This window comes from Haliotis cracherodii, unplaced genomic scaffold, assembly GCF_022045235.1.
Source record: "Haliotis cracherodii isolate W230 unplaced genomic scaffold, xgHalCrac1.p SCAF_2, whole genome shotgun sequence".
Lineage (NCBI taxonomy): Eukaryota > Metazoa > Mollusca > Gastropoda > Lepetellida > Haliotidae > Haliotis > Haliotis cracherodii.
Genome location: NW_027266275.1, coordinates 5,420,686 through 5,439,116, shown reverse-complemented (window position 1 = coordinate 5,439,116; position 18,431 = coordinate 5,420,686). Strand labels below are relative to the sequence as shown.

The 18,431-nt window shown below is 38.3% G+C and overlaps 1 protein-coding gene across 1 annotated transcript in view; it reads right to left on the bottom strand.

Moving 5' to 3' along the window:
- Positions 1-18,431, bottom strand: part of LOC139468669 (voltage-dependent calcium channel gamma-7 subunit-like) — a 42,360-nt gene that overhangs the window by 20,428 nt on the left and 3,501 nt on the right. Inside the window, exon 3 of the mRNA XM_071250795.1 lies at positions 6,131-6,220. Within this exon, the coding sequence (XP_071106896.1) occupies positions 6,131-6,220 (90 nt within the window). The remainder of the gene's footprint in view (positions 1-6,130; positions 6,221-18,431) is intronic.

The following is an 18,431-nucleotide window of genomic DNA, read 5'->3' as shown; positions in this document are numbered from 1 at the left end:
TCATGTCCCTTCTAAGCCTCTCCTATGGACCAATCAGATTCCACCTCTCGTATCACTTGCATTTGTATCAAACAAAATGGCGGCGCCCTGTCAAGTCGATCTGATCGATAATCAAGTTCTATATTGTGATAAAACAGGTCTTACATCGAGAAGTGCATCCAATACCTTCATTAAAAACATGAAAGGATTTGGAAAATATCTGTTGGCAACCAGTTGGCGGTGCACACGTACATGTTTTGCAAATCCTGCAATCGACCGACAGTTTACTAACCGGATTTTGATTGGACTATGCATAGACTCGTTAGTCCAGCCAAAATGTAACTCCACAATACGAGCCTATTTCGGCAAGGGTGGAAACTGAACTTTTATAGTCAGTTAACTCTCTTGCCTCGGGAAGATGACGCAATCCCTACATACACATTGACTGACACAGAAACGTATCTCGACCTGTCGAGAGAAAAGGCTCACGACTAGAACATTTACATATTGTGAATAATATATCATTTAGTAAACCTACAAGGGCTCATCACGTTAATTAGAACCAGCATCAAATATCCTTAAACATTGATTTTTCAAGTTAGTCACATATGATAAGGCACGTCATTTGGCGGTAACTTTCTAACATCGTGTTATAGATGATTGTGTTTATTCGGCTTAAGACTCGCTGGAGCATAATACATTAGGATGTAATTATTGATTCAATGAATACTATGTGAATTGCTTAATCTACTATAAACGGGCTCTTTATAACGCACAATGCATATGTATATATACTGCTTGCACGTTTCCTTTCATGAACTATGCCATATGGACAATTAAGGTAACGTTGTGACGTTAACTGTCGAAAAAAAATCTGATATATTTTCACGAAGCAAACATAATTTTAATGGTTGATGCTTTTGTATTAATGTATGGGATTTGGTGGGTAAGAATTGTTGAGTCTGTTCCCTTCGTTGCTAATCACGACACGATGATGACAGATGATATTTTCCACAGAATGCTACAAACAGTATTCTCCGTCTTACCGGAGGATATATAGGCTCATGTTCTTTATTATGTCTCCCGATCGTATTGCCATCCTGGTGAAGTTTCCTAGCTGTATTTATAACACAGGTCGCTAAATATGACACGTTGCAACAAGGCACAAGCACGGCTAAGTATGGAAGCAACAGAAGTCAGCTACCTAATATTGATCTGCATTGTCCCTGGAAACCTATTGAAAACTAAATTGTCTCAACATAAAATTCGCACTTTGCTAACCAAAGAAATTAAAATTTGAGATAGTTAGCTTTGAACATGTTCCGTTTTATTACACATTCAACAGATCTTCGCTTCATTTTTTTATGAATAGATCCTACGGGGACAGCTAATGTGCTTGATTAATTCTTTTGAGGCGGAAGCGGAATGGTAGTAGTTAAACTTTTAGTGCATCAAGTCTCATCGTGTCTTTTTTGTTCTACTTCCCATGTTAACCAGTAACCTGAAACCGCTTGGATGTTCTTCATTCGTATCACTAAACGCAAGTGAAAAGAAGCAGCGTACATTTTGAAGACACCAATTTTACAATTGAGAGGTTCCAAACGAAGACCACTAGTACAATTGGAGGATCAAAGCTGCTTCAACGCCTTTTCCTTCACTTCGTTTATTTGTTTTCAAGATATTTGTCATACTCTAATTATAGACGAAAGGAAGTAAAGGTTACGTTTCAGCTTAGAAATGTTTTGTCATATAAACCTTACAAAGGGCAGTAGGGGGTTTATCGGAAGTATTTAGATGACTGATACTACCTTTTCCATTGTGCAACTTGCCAGTATTGACCTGTAGCGTATATCAACACCAAGAAGAACAAGTATGCACTGAAGGCCCATTCCTCATACCTTTGATCCATGATCTGAGACAACCTATCCATATATATATGCAAACAATTAGTTACCATTGTCACTCAGACATGGTCGTGAGCGGACGCATATTGTTTTCTTTGAACAAAACGCCCACAGCCACTTTGTTCAACATATTTAAAATGCGTTGAACGGTTATGTGCCATTCGCATGTTGCCGGTTGACACACGTCAGAATACTGTTGCCCAAACGCTGCATGTTTCTCAATCTGTAATCAGCAGATTGTGGCCCCGATACCAACAAACACAAAACGTCGATGATCGACGTCGCTCTGGACTCCCAAGGGCAACAACTCCAGCCCAGGACAGATTAGTCAGAACGATGGCATGAAGAAATCGGTTGCATACAGCAAAGCGGATAAGGGACCGGCTGCAACAGGCAACTGGTGTAACAGTACATGCCCAGGCGCTGCGAAATCGTCTGCAAGTCTGGCATTTGCGTGCACGACATAAACGTGTCGTTCCTCAACTTACTACACGTCATTTGAATCAGAGCCGTCACTGGTGTAGGGAACGTCAGCACTGGGAAATCGACGTTAGACAAATGTATTGTTTTCTGACGAATCGACGTTCACTTTCGACTTCCAGTCGAGTTTGGAGACATCCTAATGAGCGTCTCATGGACGTTAACGTCGTACAGCATGATCGTTTTGGGGGCGGATCTACAATGGTATATGGTATCACAATGCCTGCGCTTCATATTCTCCATGGCAGAGTCACAGATCGGGAAAACACAACGTTTTAGGCAACGTTTTATCTTTCAGGATGATAATACGCGTGCTAATCGTGCTAGGATCGCGACCAAATCCTTCCAAGAGCAAACCATCTATGAATGTTTCGCCAGCACTCTCCCAGGGAACACGTCTGGAACGTCAGTGGCAGACGTGTACATCAACGTCAAAATCCACCCACCACTCTCAATGACCTCGGTGTTGCTCTCACTGATGAGTGGAACAATAGGCGTCAAGCTGACATTAGTCGACTCATCAGAAGCATGCCTCTACGTATCCGTGCATGTCTGGTGTTTTTACCTGATGTTAGTGACGTTTGCTGCAAACTGCAAATTTCGATTTTGTACCCTGAACTGCTTACTGATTTAGAGGGCCACCAATTCATCACACGAACCACGAGAAACCATTAGGTCTGATCGCCCACTCCCACGCAGATATGATCATATCATTTCCATTTGTCAATACCATACAGATCCGAAGATATGCCTACTATCCCCTACCTTTTTGCATTGTATACTTTATAAATGCAACTTTGATCATGTGTTCCTCTACATAACGTTACCGCAGTAAAATGATTTTCCCCATACCTGAAACCTTTAACACTGATTTTCTGTTACACATTTCAGTCAAAGTCAATGAGTTTCGTGTTGAACTTTGTGTATATACATCACTGACAAACGTTGAGATATGAACACGCTGGTACTCGATTTGGAGCCAAACTGGTCGTCGACAATGATCAGGAGTAAATATGGTGGTCAGGTTTCCAGATGATAACGAATGCAAATACCATGACACCAACTGTCACATGAGAGTCGGTCTCATATTCATGCTTAAAAATCATGACTGGCTCCAGGACACGGTGTCATACAGTTAGGTTTTTGGAATGCTACGAGTGTCTTCAGTAAGCATTCCTTCATACTGATAATGAAATGAAGTTCTTGAGATAAAATGTAATATTGAATAAATATACCACGGTAAAAATAACATCGACAGAATATTCATGTTGAATTTACATTTAATATCAACAAAACCTATTTCTGTCAGTTTCATTGCTCTATTCTGTCTGATATTGAATTAACTTAAGCCGGAACATTAAGCTATCAAAACGTAAACACAACGGCTGATAGTAGTTGATTGTTCACTTAAAAGTTCATGAAAATGTATGCAATCGCGTGTGTACAAAAGTTAGCATGGATCTTACTATTACCGATGCGATAAAACAACCCAAAAGCTTTGTGTTACGTTCCGGTACATATGCGAAAAAGGGTCACCAATCAGGAACTACTATTAATAAGCTATTAACAAATATCGATTTGTTGCCTATTTTTGCTCGGAGAAATATCCCCAATTGGTCCAAAAACGTTTAGATAGAGATTTTCCGATGTGTAAGTGCAAACATGACTGCAACGCATTTGGCAACATATTAAATATTGGGCGGTTTACTTAGATACTATGTTTTACACTGCGTTTGAGCTTATGGAAACAAACATGGCAGCAATTCATTTGGCATTATGTTATATACTGGGCGGTTCATTCAGGCATTGTATTCCTATGCGATTTCTAACGTTACTTCAGTGAATGAAAAAAATGAAAACATGACTCAGCTTCCATTACTGTAACAATGACTTAATATGATAACCATCGTAGGTTTTCTTGTTGCAAAGGCTCGTATTAGATATTTTTTGCATTCCTAATATATGACAATAAGGATACGAAAACACAGTCGGGAAATTACCTCGAAGATATTTCCTTTTTTTAAGACCAAGAAAAGCTTTCAAGAATAAAAAATTAGTGGCGCCATATAGTTCGAAAAACAAGTGTGAACGATGCAGCATACCGACCTAAAGCTTTCGCCACAAGGCTCCTCGAATCGCCCGTACGTACATACATGTATTATCACCTGTCAAGGGTAACCATGGTTCTGAATACCAATGGACCTTTGTCTGTAAAACATGAAGTATGTTATCTCTTCCAGACACTAATTATTGGCGCATCGAGTCGAGGAAATCCCTAACAGACCAAGCCGACCTAAATATAGCATCTGTCCTCACATAATGTAATAATAGAGTCATATGATAGTTCGACTTCGATTGATTCTGCTTCGTTTTCTGCTTGCAAATTGTTTCCTTTATGTGTGTTCTTACATGCCTGTGTTCACCATAAACCAAGATTAAAGATGAAGCCGCTAGTCCTTACATGACACTGTACAAAAACAATAGAGAGATTTTGCTGAGGCCGATTCGTTTTTCATCCGATATAAAAGGACATATCACCCTGGAACTCGGGAAGCTGTACATAGCTCACTACAGCACTACATTTTTATGTAAACCATTTGGAGAGATCAAATGAACAAGGCTGAGATAGCGTAATGTTATGGCTTAAGTTAATTCAATATCATCAATATCAGCCAGAATGGAGCAATAAAACTGACAGAAATAGGTTTTGTTGATATGACATGAAAATTCCACTGGAATATTCTGTCGGTGTTATTTTTACCGTGGTATATTTACTCGATATTATAGTTTATCTCAAGAACTTCATTTTATTATCAGTATGAAGGAATGCTTACTGAAGACACACATAGCATTGCAAAAACCTCACTGAATGATGACGTGTCCGGGAGACAGTCATGATTTTTAAGCCTGTGTATGAGTGAGATAGACCTTTGAAAAAATACTATTTGTTTCTGTACAGTGGAAACTCCTTAATCTACACGGCAGTGTTCCGTTGACGGGTTGACAGGCTTAAAATGTATGTCTGAAACAAAGGAAAAGTTGGAAGACCCTTTGAATAGACATATGAATATGTACAGACGTTCATTTCGCCCCAGGCCGCCAAAAGACCAAAAGACGTTAAAAGATTGTATTTGTTGTTACCCTGCCTGGCGCTAGGCATTAAGGGGCTAAAACAACGACTGGTCGGCTCGGAATCAGTATACTGTGTCTGAGTGGGGTATTCATGTTAAACTTCGGCATGGTATCTCAGTGGGCTGGCACTATAAAATCGGCATTAGTCCCGACAAGCACAAGCAGCCACATATACACACATGCATGTACATCGCTATGTAAGTGCAATAATCTTGGACGCCACGATAAATTTACAATTTTCACCTCACCCCACCCCCTTCCACCCCAAGGTTGAAACTATGCGTTTTATCATCCAATATTTTAAATCCATGGCAAGGTACCCATTCATGCCGAGCGCTTATTAATTCCTACCACCGGTGTGTAAATCACACACTTGAAGAAAACACCACCATCACAAAGTTTACAAGGTTGTAATTTTAGTCATTACATTATGTTCATGCGTGTATCTTCAGACAATATTTTACGTACTTGTATCAGGCATAATTCATGTAAATGTGTGTTTATGCTTGTAAATGTAATTTTTACATCATTTTTTCCCCTTGAAAGACATTATGTACAAGTATTTACAAGTAAAGGTGTAACATTTCTTCCAGTGAAATGGTCACTGTGCCGATTGTGCTGTATAAATGGCTGACCTACTATTGACATGCTAGTCTGGGCTCCCTCCCCTCGGCCTGAGCCCTTTTGTTTGTAGTCAATGCTGATGCATTGGTCAGGGGTTGTTCCTGAAAACGAGAAAACAGAGATATAAGCACAGTATAGAAAATAAAACGGTATTGAATTTCATGAAACGTTTAAGTACGAATGCAATTGAAAAGATGCAGAGTCAACGTTTATGCTTGAATACGCGTTTTTAGAAAGGGTTGAACTTCATCAAATGAATAGTCTGGAATGTTTCAGTTGCCTCCTGCGTCGATACATCTATCCATTTTGACGTGGATATAAAAAGAACCATTACATTCTTGTAGAACATGATATAATACAAAAGAAATTCAAAGACCACTTGTTGGTATTTACATATGTAACGAGTTAGAAAGAAATATGGATGAGCTATCCTGAAAGAATATATTTTTTAATTGAAAAGACATTAACGTTATGTCAAGGGGCGAATAATTTGATATTCCTAGTCAGTTATTCAATTCATTGCCTATACTTTGTTTTGTGTAAGAACATATAGTAATTGCCTCTGTATCGATCTCATAAAGACACAACTTTGGAATTAATTGTCCTCACTCATGGGACTTCATTGGTAATGAATGACTTCACCCACAGAAAGCATGGCCATTTTCTGTAGTGTCTCTCAACCAAAAGAAGCGAATTGTAGTCACATTAACGTATCCTCCACTTACTCAAACATATCGCGTGAAACTATAAACTTTATAGCTGACACAGAATTATTATCAACAGTACGGCCTCACATCATCATTCCGCTTGTATCGGACTATGTGTATCACCTAAACAAGAAGAATGAGTTGGGTTTAACGCCGCTTTTAACAGTATTCTAGTTATATCGCGGCGTGTCAGCTTAATGTGGGAGGAAAGCCCGAAGTGATGCAGGTCTCAGACGTTTACCACTTCGGTGAAACCCACGAGCACGGGTATGGTGCGGACAAACCTAGAAACATAATCGGGGTGAACCGGGATTCGAACCCACAATCATAGGTTTCTGGCGTACCCAAGGGACGCAACTCTGCACAACGAATCGCGGCGCCTTAGACGACTGGGCCACCCGTGCACCCTGAACAAGAAGATAATGGATATGGATAATAGCATAGTTTTTCGAAAGCACTCTGTAAAATCTACAATTGTACCTTCTCACGCCCATCTGGGAAAGGGAAATTCGTTCCACAGTCTGATGTCCATTGCCAATGAAGGTCTAGACGTTGTAATTAGTGCCATTGTGTGGAACTGAGACATTGTCACTATGTGAAATGGGTAATACTTTATTGCTAGACTGAACCAGATAATGAAACCAGCAGACCAGTAAAGTGTTGTTTGAATGACTTGTTTCAAATTTGCTTTGACATTTGGCCTGCGGTTGTCTAATGCTGTCTAGCAGTAAACAGGGTCATGTGTAGCTATGTCAGAGGATCAGGTTGTTTTTGACGATATAAGTCATACTCGGCGTGCAAAAAAATAATATACATATGCACATAAAAGACACTCTATATATACCACTCTACTATTAAACAACTGAGTAATTACAATGGAAATATTTTTGAAAATGAGGGCGAAGTTTGTGATAGCAAGTTAATAAACTGTCAACGTGGATATCGCGTGAGTGAGTATGGTTTTACTCCACTTTTGGCGATATTGCAGCAATATTATGGTGGGGATATCGAGGGGATATTTAACTAATAATACGACGGAGAATAAGATGAGTTTAAACTGCGCTTAAGTCGGTAACTAAATAAATAGATGCAATTAATAAGAGACATATTCAAGCGGGGATTCCAACTCTTCTACAAGTCAAGCAAGCATGTGTATCCTACTTGCGGCTGTACAGACATGTGCAGTCGGAATACCGTACTGACTGACAGTATAGATGTACACATATATATAATGATGGACAATAAAGGACAGAGGATATAGATGAGGTGAGGTGAGGTGAAACTGGGTTTAACGTCGCGTCCAAGAATATTGCACTTATATAGCGACGTGCATGCACGCGTGTGTGTGTTTGTGTGGCTGCTTATACTAGTTCGGGTTGATGCCGGTTTATAGTGCTAGCACACTGAGATACCATGCCGCAGTTTAACATGAATACCCCACTCAGACACAGTATACTGACTCCGAGCAGTCCTTGTTTCAGCCCCTTAATGCCGAGCGCCAGACAGGGTAACAACAAGTACCATCTTTTAACGTCTTTTGGTATGACGCGGCCGGGGATCGAACCCGGGACCTTCCGCTCTCCGGGCGGATGCTCTACCACTAGACCACAGAGGCGGTGGATATAGATGTAAACACATATATAGTGATGGACAACAAAGGACAGAGGATTACACATATACTAGTGAGTGAGTGAATATGGTTTTACGCCGCCTTTAGCAATATTCCAGCAATATCACGGCGGGGGACACCAGAAATGGCCTTCACACATTGTACCCATGTCGGGAATCGAACCCGGGTCTTCGGCGTGACGAGCGAACGCTTTAACTACTAGGCTACCCGACCGCCCCTCATATACTAGTATATAGTGATAGAGAACAAAGGACAGGGGATATAGATGTAAACATATATAATGTAATGAACAACAAAGGACAGAGGATATAAAATACACACACACATATATATATATATATATATATATATATATATATATATATATATATATATATATATATATATATATATATATATATATATATATATATATATATATATATAGTGATGGACTACAAAGGACAGAGGATATAGATGTAAACATATATAATATATAGTGATGGACAACAAAGGACAGAGGATATAGATTACACATATATATATATAGTGATGGACTACAAAGGACAGAGGATATAGATTACACATATATATTGTAATGGACAACAAAGGACAGAAGATAAAGATTACATATATATATATATATATATATATATATATATATAGTGATGGACAACAAAGGACAGATGATATAGATGTAAGCGTATATATAGTGATGGACAACAAAGGACAGAGGATATAGATGTAAGCGTATATATAGTGATGGACAACAAAGGACAGAGGATATAGATGTAAGCGTATATATAGTGATGGACAACAAAGGACAGAGGATATAGATTACACATATATATATATAGTGATGGACTACAAAGGACAGAGGATATAGATTACACATATATATTGTAATGGACAACAAAGGACAGAAGATAAAGATTACATATATATATATATATATATAGTGTTGGACAACAAAGGACAGATGATATAGATGTAAGCGTATATATAGTGATGGACAACAAAGGACAGAGGATATAGATTACACACATATATATATATATATAGTGATGGACTACAAAGGACAGAGGATATAGATGTAAACATATATAATATATAGTGATGGACAACAAAGGACAGAGGATATAGATTACACATATATATATATAGTGATGGACTACAAAGGACAGAGGATATAGATTACACATATATATTGTAATGGACAACAAAGGACAGAAGATAAAGATTACATATATATATATATATATATATATATATATATATATAGTGATGGACAACAAAGGACAGATGATATAGATGTAAGCGTATATATAGTGATGGACAACAAAGGACAGAGGATATAGATGTAAGCGTATATATAGTGATGGACAACAAAGGACAGAGGATATAGATGTAAGCGTATATATAGTGATGGACAACAAAGGACAGAGGATATAGATTACACATATATATATATAGTGATGGACTACAAAGGACAGAGGATATAGATTACACATATATATTGTAATGGACAACAAAGGACAGAAGATAAAGATTACATATATATATATATATAGTGTTGGACAACAAAGGACAGATGATATAGATGTAAGCGTATATATAGTGATGGACAACAAAGGACAGAGGATATAGATTACACATATATATATATATATATAGTGATGGACTACAAAGGACAGAGGATATAGATGTAAACATGTATGTAGAAATGGACGTTGGACAATGGACAATGACGTTGCCATCTGGTTAAGAGACATGTGGCCATAATTACTCACACGGCCCAGGTAATAATTCATAAAATACTGTCATAATGTTAACTAATGACTTTATGAATGAAATAGTTAGCTGAGCAATTAGCCCTATTTCACTCATGTTATTCTTGTCAGAAACCTACATTCAAATAAATGCATCTACGATTTGGCAGCTATTCACAGTGAGTTGATGCGGTAATATGGAAGTTAACGGGGGTTTTAAGATTATGTCCCTCACGTAGAGAAATGGATGCACTTGTAAGTACTAGTAAGTGTTCGTGGTTTCTTGCACTAGTCCGGACTTACAGTCACTGTTCACGCCCACTGAGATACCATGCAGTGTGTTAACATGGAATCCCCACTCATACACATTGTGCTGACTCCGAGCCGTTCAGTCTTTGTATTATTCCCTTGAGGTTGAGCGTCAGGTAACAACAAATACCATCTTTTAATGTCTGTTGGTATGACGCGGACAGGGGATCGAACCTTTTTGGGAAAGTTGATCGACATTTTGTTGTCTGATCAGACGCTCTATCCACTTCATCGCGTAGGCGGTTTATTTGCCGTGATGTGCACTGACAAGTTAGTTATAGGACTACATTCTTTTCCTGGTCACCTTTCAATCTTTCAAATGTGCACATATAGGATGCGCACCCAATAAGTCTCCCTCAATATCCGACATCTGCGATCAGTGTGAACCATCTCATATCCCTATTCAAAGACGGACAGTATGTTACATGTATCTGTATCTACGTGTCTTCATCGTCATCTATTCTTCTCCACTTCAAGCTTCAAGCTTCAATGTTTGATTCTGGGAAATTGCGATATTATTCCAAGTTTAAAACTACTTTCCGTACTGAATATTATATCACTGCGTTTAGGAGTAGAGACAAAAGACGATATTTATGCTTATTACGGTTAAGTGAGTTACTATTAAGATGTAATACAGGAAGACGAGATGGATTAGATTATTCCTTAAGAATTTGTAAACATTGTAATACTGGTGAAATAGATTATGTACTACATTTTCTGTTTAGCTGTCCTATCTTTTATGATTTACTAAGTGATCATTTATGTTTTTTACAAACTAAATATGAAAATGAACGTATTTACGCCAATTTTATGAACACAATAAATATCACATGTTTAAAAGTTTAAAACTACTTTCCGTACTGAATATTATATCACTGCGTTTAGGAGTAGAGACAAAAGACGATATTTATGCTTATTACGGTTAAGTGAGTTACTATTAAGATGTAATACAGGAAGACGAGATGGATTAGATTATTCCTTAAGAATTTGTAAACATTGTAATACTGGTGAAATAGATTATGTACTACATTTTCTGTTTAGCTGTCCTATCTTTTATGATTTACTAAGTGATCATTTATGTTTTTTACAAACTAAATATGAAAATGAACGTATTTACGCCAATTTTATGAACACAATAAATATCACATGGTTAAAGAAGCTTGTAACATTTATGAAGAAAAGTTTTTATTCTGACCAATTTTATTATATAACATTTGTCTCTTCTCACAATGTGAATCTACCTTTTATATGTATATGTACTTAGGACTCCGGCCTTAATACTGTAAATAAACCAATGTATTCTTCTCCTCAAATTGTAGATTGTTCAAAGCAGTGCACACAATCAAAGCCAGTGTTGACGTATATTACATGTCCCTATGTACCTGTGTGAAAGCATGGAACTTGTACCTATGAACCTATGTCCCTATGTACCTGTGTGAAAGCATGGAACTTGTACCTATGAACCTATGTATTATTACATGTCCCTATGTACCTGTGTGAAAGCATGGAACTTGGACCTATGAACCTATGTATTAGAACATGTCCCTATGTACCTGTGTGAAAGCATGGAACTTGTACCTATGAACCTATGTATTATTACATGTCCCTATGTACCTGTGTGAAAGCATGGAACTTGTACCTATGAACCTATGTATTATTACATGTCCCTATGTACCTGTGTGAAAGCATGGAACTTGTACCTATGAACCTATGTCCCTATGTACCTGTGTGAAAGCATAGAACTTGTACCTATGAACCTATGTATTATTACATGTCCCTATGTACCTGTGTGAAAGCATGGAACTTGTACCTATGAACCTATGTATTATTACATGTCCCTATGTACCTGTGTGAAAGCATAGAACTTGTACCTATGAACCTATGTATTATTACATGTCCCTATGTACCTGTGTGAAAGCATGGAACTTGTACCTATGAACCTATGTATTATTACATGTCCCTATGTACCTGTGTGAAAGCATGGAACTTGTACCTATGAACCTATGTATTAGTACATGTCCCTATGTACCTGTGTGAAAGCATGTAGCATTCCCTTCCTCCCTCTTTCCCTCAACCACCACCCCCAACCATCCAACCCTATCTCCCCAACCCCCACTCCTTCCTCCCTCGATTCTTCGTCATTTCAGCCATTGTACGATTCCGACTATATCATGGGCATTGGTTTATGAACCAGTATCAAATAGTGAAGACACCAGATGTGATACCGCGAAGAGGTGCCACCCGACACAATCGCGATACAGACACACGCATCGTCAAGTCAGTCGTACACCTTTAAAAAAACATATGGAACAAAAAAAAAGGATTTGCATCATTTTGGTTACAGATGAGTCCAATTGGAAATGTCCTCTACCCGTCCACCATAAAACTTATTGTAAGCTTTATTAAGGCACTACATGTTGTAATCATGACCAAACAACTTTTGAGCATGAGTCGCATGACAATCTTTGAAATCATTGTAGAAAGAGCATGCTCGAGTGAACCTCAAACTGTTCATAAGAAGCGGACGGATTGTACGGCTAGTCGTGGCGTCAGGTACGGCTAGTCGTGGCGTCAGGTACGGGTAGTCGTGGCGTCAGGTATGGCCGTCGTCTCAGTAACGACAACACCCACGAGCAGAATCACCGTCCGACCTCCTGCCTATGTGCGAGTGACAGAGCGGGTCTCCGCACCCGGGAACATATTGACCACTCGGACTCTGCGTTCTGCCACGTGATTACCAGTACTTGTACCATTTCGATCTATTTCAACCTGCAACAATCAAACACGTCTGCTGTCTTCTACCCTTCAACCCTGAGTTCTGTCTGCCGTCACCACACTGAGCTACCATGCGAGGGCAAAGTCTACACTCTTGGACACATTCTTGTGGATAAGTTTATTACTCTGAATCTTTATGTATTGATATAAATAGATCTCAAACAGTATTCGCTCGATTTGGCAATGCATTTCTGTAGTCGGCTGCTTGATCGTTTCCTACGTTATGGCACATCATATATTGTCTGTTGCTTTATTGACGTCGATCCCATTGGAAACAGAGTAATGGAGATCTATGTACATGGCTAGACACCAAACTTCGACTTATTACATAAGCAGAGCCACACATGGCTCCTTAAGTGGAAACACATTATCTCCTCTTACTTGGCTAAATGTCATGTTGCACCTTTTTCCCTGTTTTATATATTGCTTAGCCTTAACTGCTGAATTTTGGAGTCATGTATTTCCAACAATCACGGACACGTGGAGGTTGCAGTAAAGACGGTAAAGGGCGTCTGCGGGTTGATTAAGTCATGGTGGGACGGGGTCCAATTTGACCTCTATTCCCTCGGGGATGGATTGACAGTAAGTAGTACATGAGATTGCATGTGGTAGAGTATGTCAGTTATCAACTGTAAATTGCGTTATTATTCACAGTTTGTAGGTAGATAAGTACGTTAAGCTGCCCCTGGGTCAACGTGACTAATAGCATGTATGCAGGGTTGTGCATATAACACTAGTGTATTGACCTCTCCTGCACATATCACTGAGTGTATATTAACCTCTACTGCATATAACACTGAGTGTATGTTAACCCCTACTGGATACAACACTGAGAATATATTAACCACTACTGCACATAGCCCTGAGTATATGGTACCATCTACTGCACATTACACTGAGTGTATATTAACCACTACTGCACATAGCCCTGAGTATATGGTACCATCTACTGCACATTACACTGAGTGTATATATACCTCTACTGCATATAACACTGTGTATATATTAACCTCTACTGCATATAGCACTGTGTATATATTAACCTCTACTGCATATAACACTGAGTGTATTTTAACCTCTACTGCATATAACACTGAGAATATATTAACCTCCACTGCATATAACACTGTGTATATATTAACCTCTACTGCATATAACACTGAGTGTATGTTAACCTCTACTGGATACAACACTGAGTGTATGTTAACCTCTCCTGCATATAACACTGAGTATATATTAACCTCTACTGCATACAAAACTGAGTGTATGTTAACCTCTACTGCATACAACACTGAGTGTATGTTAACCTCTACTGTATATAACACGGAGTGTATATTAACTTCTACTCCATACAACACTGAGTGTATATTAACCTCTCCTGCACATATCACTGAGTGTATATAAAATTCTACTTCATACAACACTGAGTATATATCAACCTCTACTGCATTCAACACTGAGTGTATATTAACCACTACTGCACATAGCCCTGAGTATATGGTACCATCTACTTCATATAACACTGAGTGTATATATACCTCTACTGTATATAACACGCTGTATATATACCTCTACTGCATATAATACAGTGTATATATTAACCTCTACTGCATATAACACTGAGTGTATGTTAACCTCTACTGGATACAACACTGAGAATATATTAACCACTACTGCACATAGCCCTGAGTATATGTTACCATCTACTGGATATAGCACTGTGTATATATTAACCTCTACTGCATACAACACTGAGTGTATATTAACCACTACTGCACATAGGCCTGAGTATATGGTACCATCTACTGCACATTACGCTGAGTGTATATTAACCACTACTGCACATAGCCCTGAGTATATGGTACCATCTACTGCACATTACACTGAGTGTATATTAACCACTACTGCATATAACACTGTGTATATATTAACCTCTACTGCATATAGCACTGTGTATATATTAACCTCTACTGCATATAACACGGAGTGTATATTAACCTCTACTGCATATAACACTGAGAATATATTAACCTCCACTGCATATAACACTGTGTATATATTAACCTCTACTGCATATAACACTGAGTGTATGTTAACCTCTACTGGATACAACACTGAGTGTATGTTAACCTCTCCTGCATATAACACTGAGTATATATTAACCTCTACTGCATACAAAACTGAGTGTATGTTAACCTCTACTGCATACAACACTGAGTGTATGTTAACCTCTACTGTATATAACACGGAGTATATATCAACCTCTACTGCATTCAACACTCAGTGTATATTAACCTCTCCTGCACATAGCCCTGAGTATATGTTACCATCTACTTCATATAACACTTAATATTAACTTCTACTCCATACAACACTGAGTGTATATTAACCTCTCCTGCACATATCACTGAGTGTATATAAAATTCTACTTCATACAACACTGAGTATATATCAACCTCTACTGCATTCAACACTCAGTGTATATTAACCTCTCCTGCACATAGCCCTGAGTATATGTTACCATCTACTTCATATAACACTGTGTAAATATTAACCTCTACTGTATATAACACGCTGTATATATACCTCTACTGCATATAATACAGTGTATATATTAACCTCTACTGCATATAACACTGAGTGTATGTTAACCTCTACTGGATACAACACTGAGAATATATTAACCACTACTGCACATAGCCCTGAGTATATGTTACCATCTACTGCATATAGCACTGTGTATATATTAACCTCTACTGCATACAACACTGAGTGTATATTAACCACTACTGCACATAGGCCTGAGTATATGGTACCATCTACTGCACATTACACTGAGTGTATATTAACCTCTCCTGCACATAGCCCTGAGTATATGGTACCATCTACTGCACATTACACTGAGTGTATATTAACCACTACTGCACATAGCCCTGAGTATATGGTACCATCTACTGCACATTACACTGAGTGTATATTAACCACTACTGCACATAGCCCTGAGTATATGTTACCATCTACTTCACATTACACTGAGTGTATATTAACCTCTACTGCACTGCGCTGTATTGAGTCTTATCATAACTATTTCCTATTAGATACGTGTAAGAACGTACCAGATATCAACATTCTATTTCAAGCAAGTAGCCCAACAGGATGATTACTGGCAAAATGTGCAGACTACAGTGGTGTTATGTTCATCTGTTCCAATTCCACTTTCAGAAACGTGTAACACGAGCTTTCATTTTAAGGATAACTGTAATTCTTTAAAAATGCTGCTTTAATAACACAGTTTCATTCTTTTATAAAGAACTTTTTTTATTTTCGTCACTGAAATATGTTCCAACAATCAATCTCTCCGCTGTACGGATCTCATAAATAGGGAGTGGTGTCATTTTTATCGTGCTCATTTCGCTTTTATTTCGTGGTTAGGGGACTTCGACACACGTCTTCAATTTGGCTCGGACTTAATTCAAGATTCGTGTGACCATTTTCGTTTGAACAAAATCAGTTTATTCAGGTGTAGTATTCAGAATTGTGAAGTCAACCGGATAAAACATAACCTTAACGCGGTGGATCCGGTTAGTTTGTGTTAAACCACTACTGTTTTAACTTTGCCATGGCGCTTAAATGTATTCAGTCATATTTTGACATGTAAACTGACCGCAAAAGAAAGTGAATTGGACACTTCAAAACAATGCGTTACAAACACTTCGAAACGTTACTAGGCTGAACACATTCGCCGAAACAATGCAGACTTAAAGTCCAAAACACAATGATATTTGTATCAAATACATAATCAATGACTAACCATTTATTTATATTTTTATTTTTAACCTTTACCAAAAATGGGCGTATGTCGTTTCTCTAGCACGGTAGTTAATTAATGCATTTTATAGGTTACATTTCATTTAAATCATATAATTTCGTACTTCGTGATATAGTACATGTCATGTTAACCTTTAATAAGATCCATATTTTGGTATACAGTACCGTATATTTTCACTCTATCATGTTTCACTTAATGTCACTCGTGTATTATCTTTTAGCTGTATAACAGGAGATATGTCGCATGTTACACTTTGGGTATCATTGGAATCAATACTATTTTGCAGTTTATATCATAACCAATGAAATACACTTTGTAGAAAGATCCATATTATTTCGATTTTGTTCCTGTAGGTGGCTGATGTTCTGGTCTAACTGCAGAGAGGCACAGGTTAGACTTGTGTGACATGCATCCCACTATGTTTACTTGTTTATTGACTCAACAGTCAGAGATGAATCAGGGGTCTGTAAATATGCCAAAAAAACAGTGATTGATATTATGAACACGTACCATGCCGTCGGTGATACGCAATTCACCAACTCCCTGAGCCAGACAGCGCGATCCAGTTTAGTCGTCTCTTACGACCGGCATAGGTTACTGGAGGCCAGTTATATCCATGAATTTCACACAGGCTTATCGTGCATGTAAAGAGAAGCACCTTTGACAGTATATTTTCTTCCGGCAGCGTTTTTTAACATATCTCATTTCAACTAGACACTTTTTTCCTTTCAATTTATATGTTCCTGGTTTCCCGACCAAAATTGCTTCTTCTTTTTTATATTTCGACAGATCACCCCGTGCTGTGGATAGGAGTGAGTGAACGAGTTTGGTTTAACGCCGCTTTGAACAACATTTCAGTCATATCACGGCGTTTTAACTTGAAGTGGGAGAAATCCCAAATGCAGATCATGAACATGGATATATGTATGGTGCTGACAAACCAAGAGCATAATCAGGGAGAATATGGGATTCGAACCCACGACCATAGGTATCAGACACACTAAAGGGAATCAACTGTGCACCGCCACATACAACTAGGCCACCTGTGTCCCTGCTTGGAATCGAAATCTGCAAACTGAATAATTATAAATAGGGGCGTTATCAGAGGCGGATACACTTTCAATAACTTATGTAACCTTGAGTCATTTCCCAGATTATTTCCAAGTCACCTGTTCATGATACACAATTGTTGTGTCATCCCCATGGGATCAGTATAAGACCTGAACGGGCTTCTTCACTATAAAACAACGTGTTTGAACCTTCCCTTACACAAAGGGTCTCATAAATACAAGTGAGTGAGTTGGGTTTAACGCC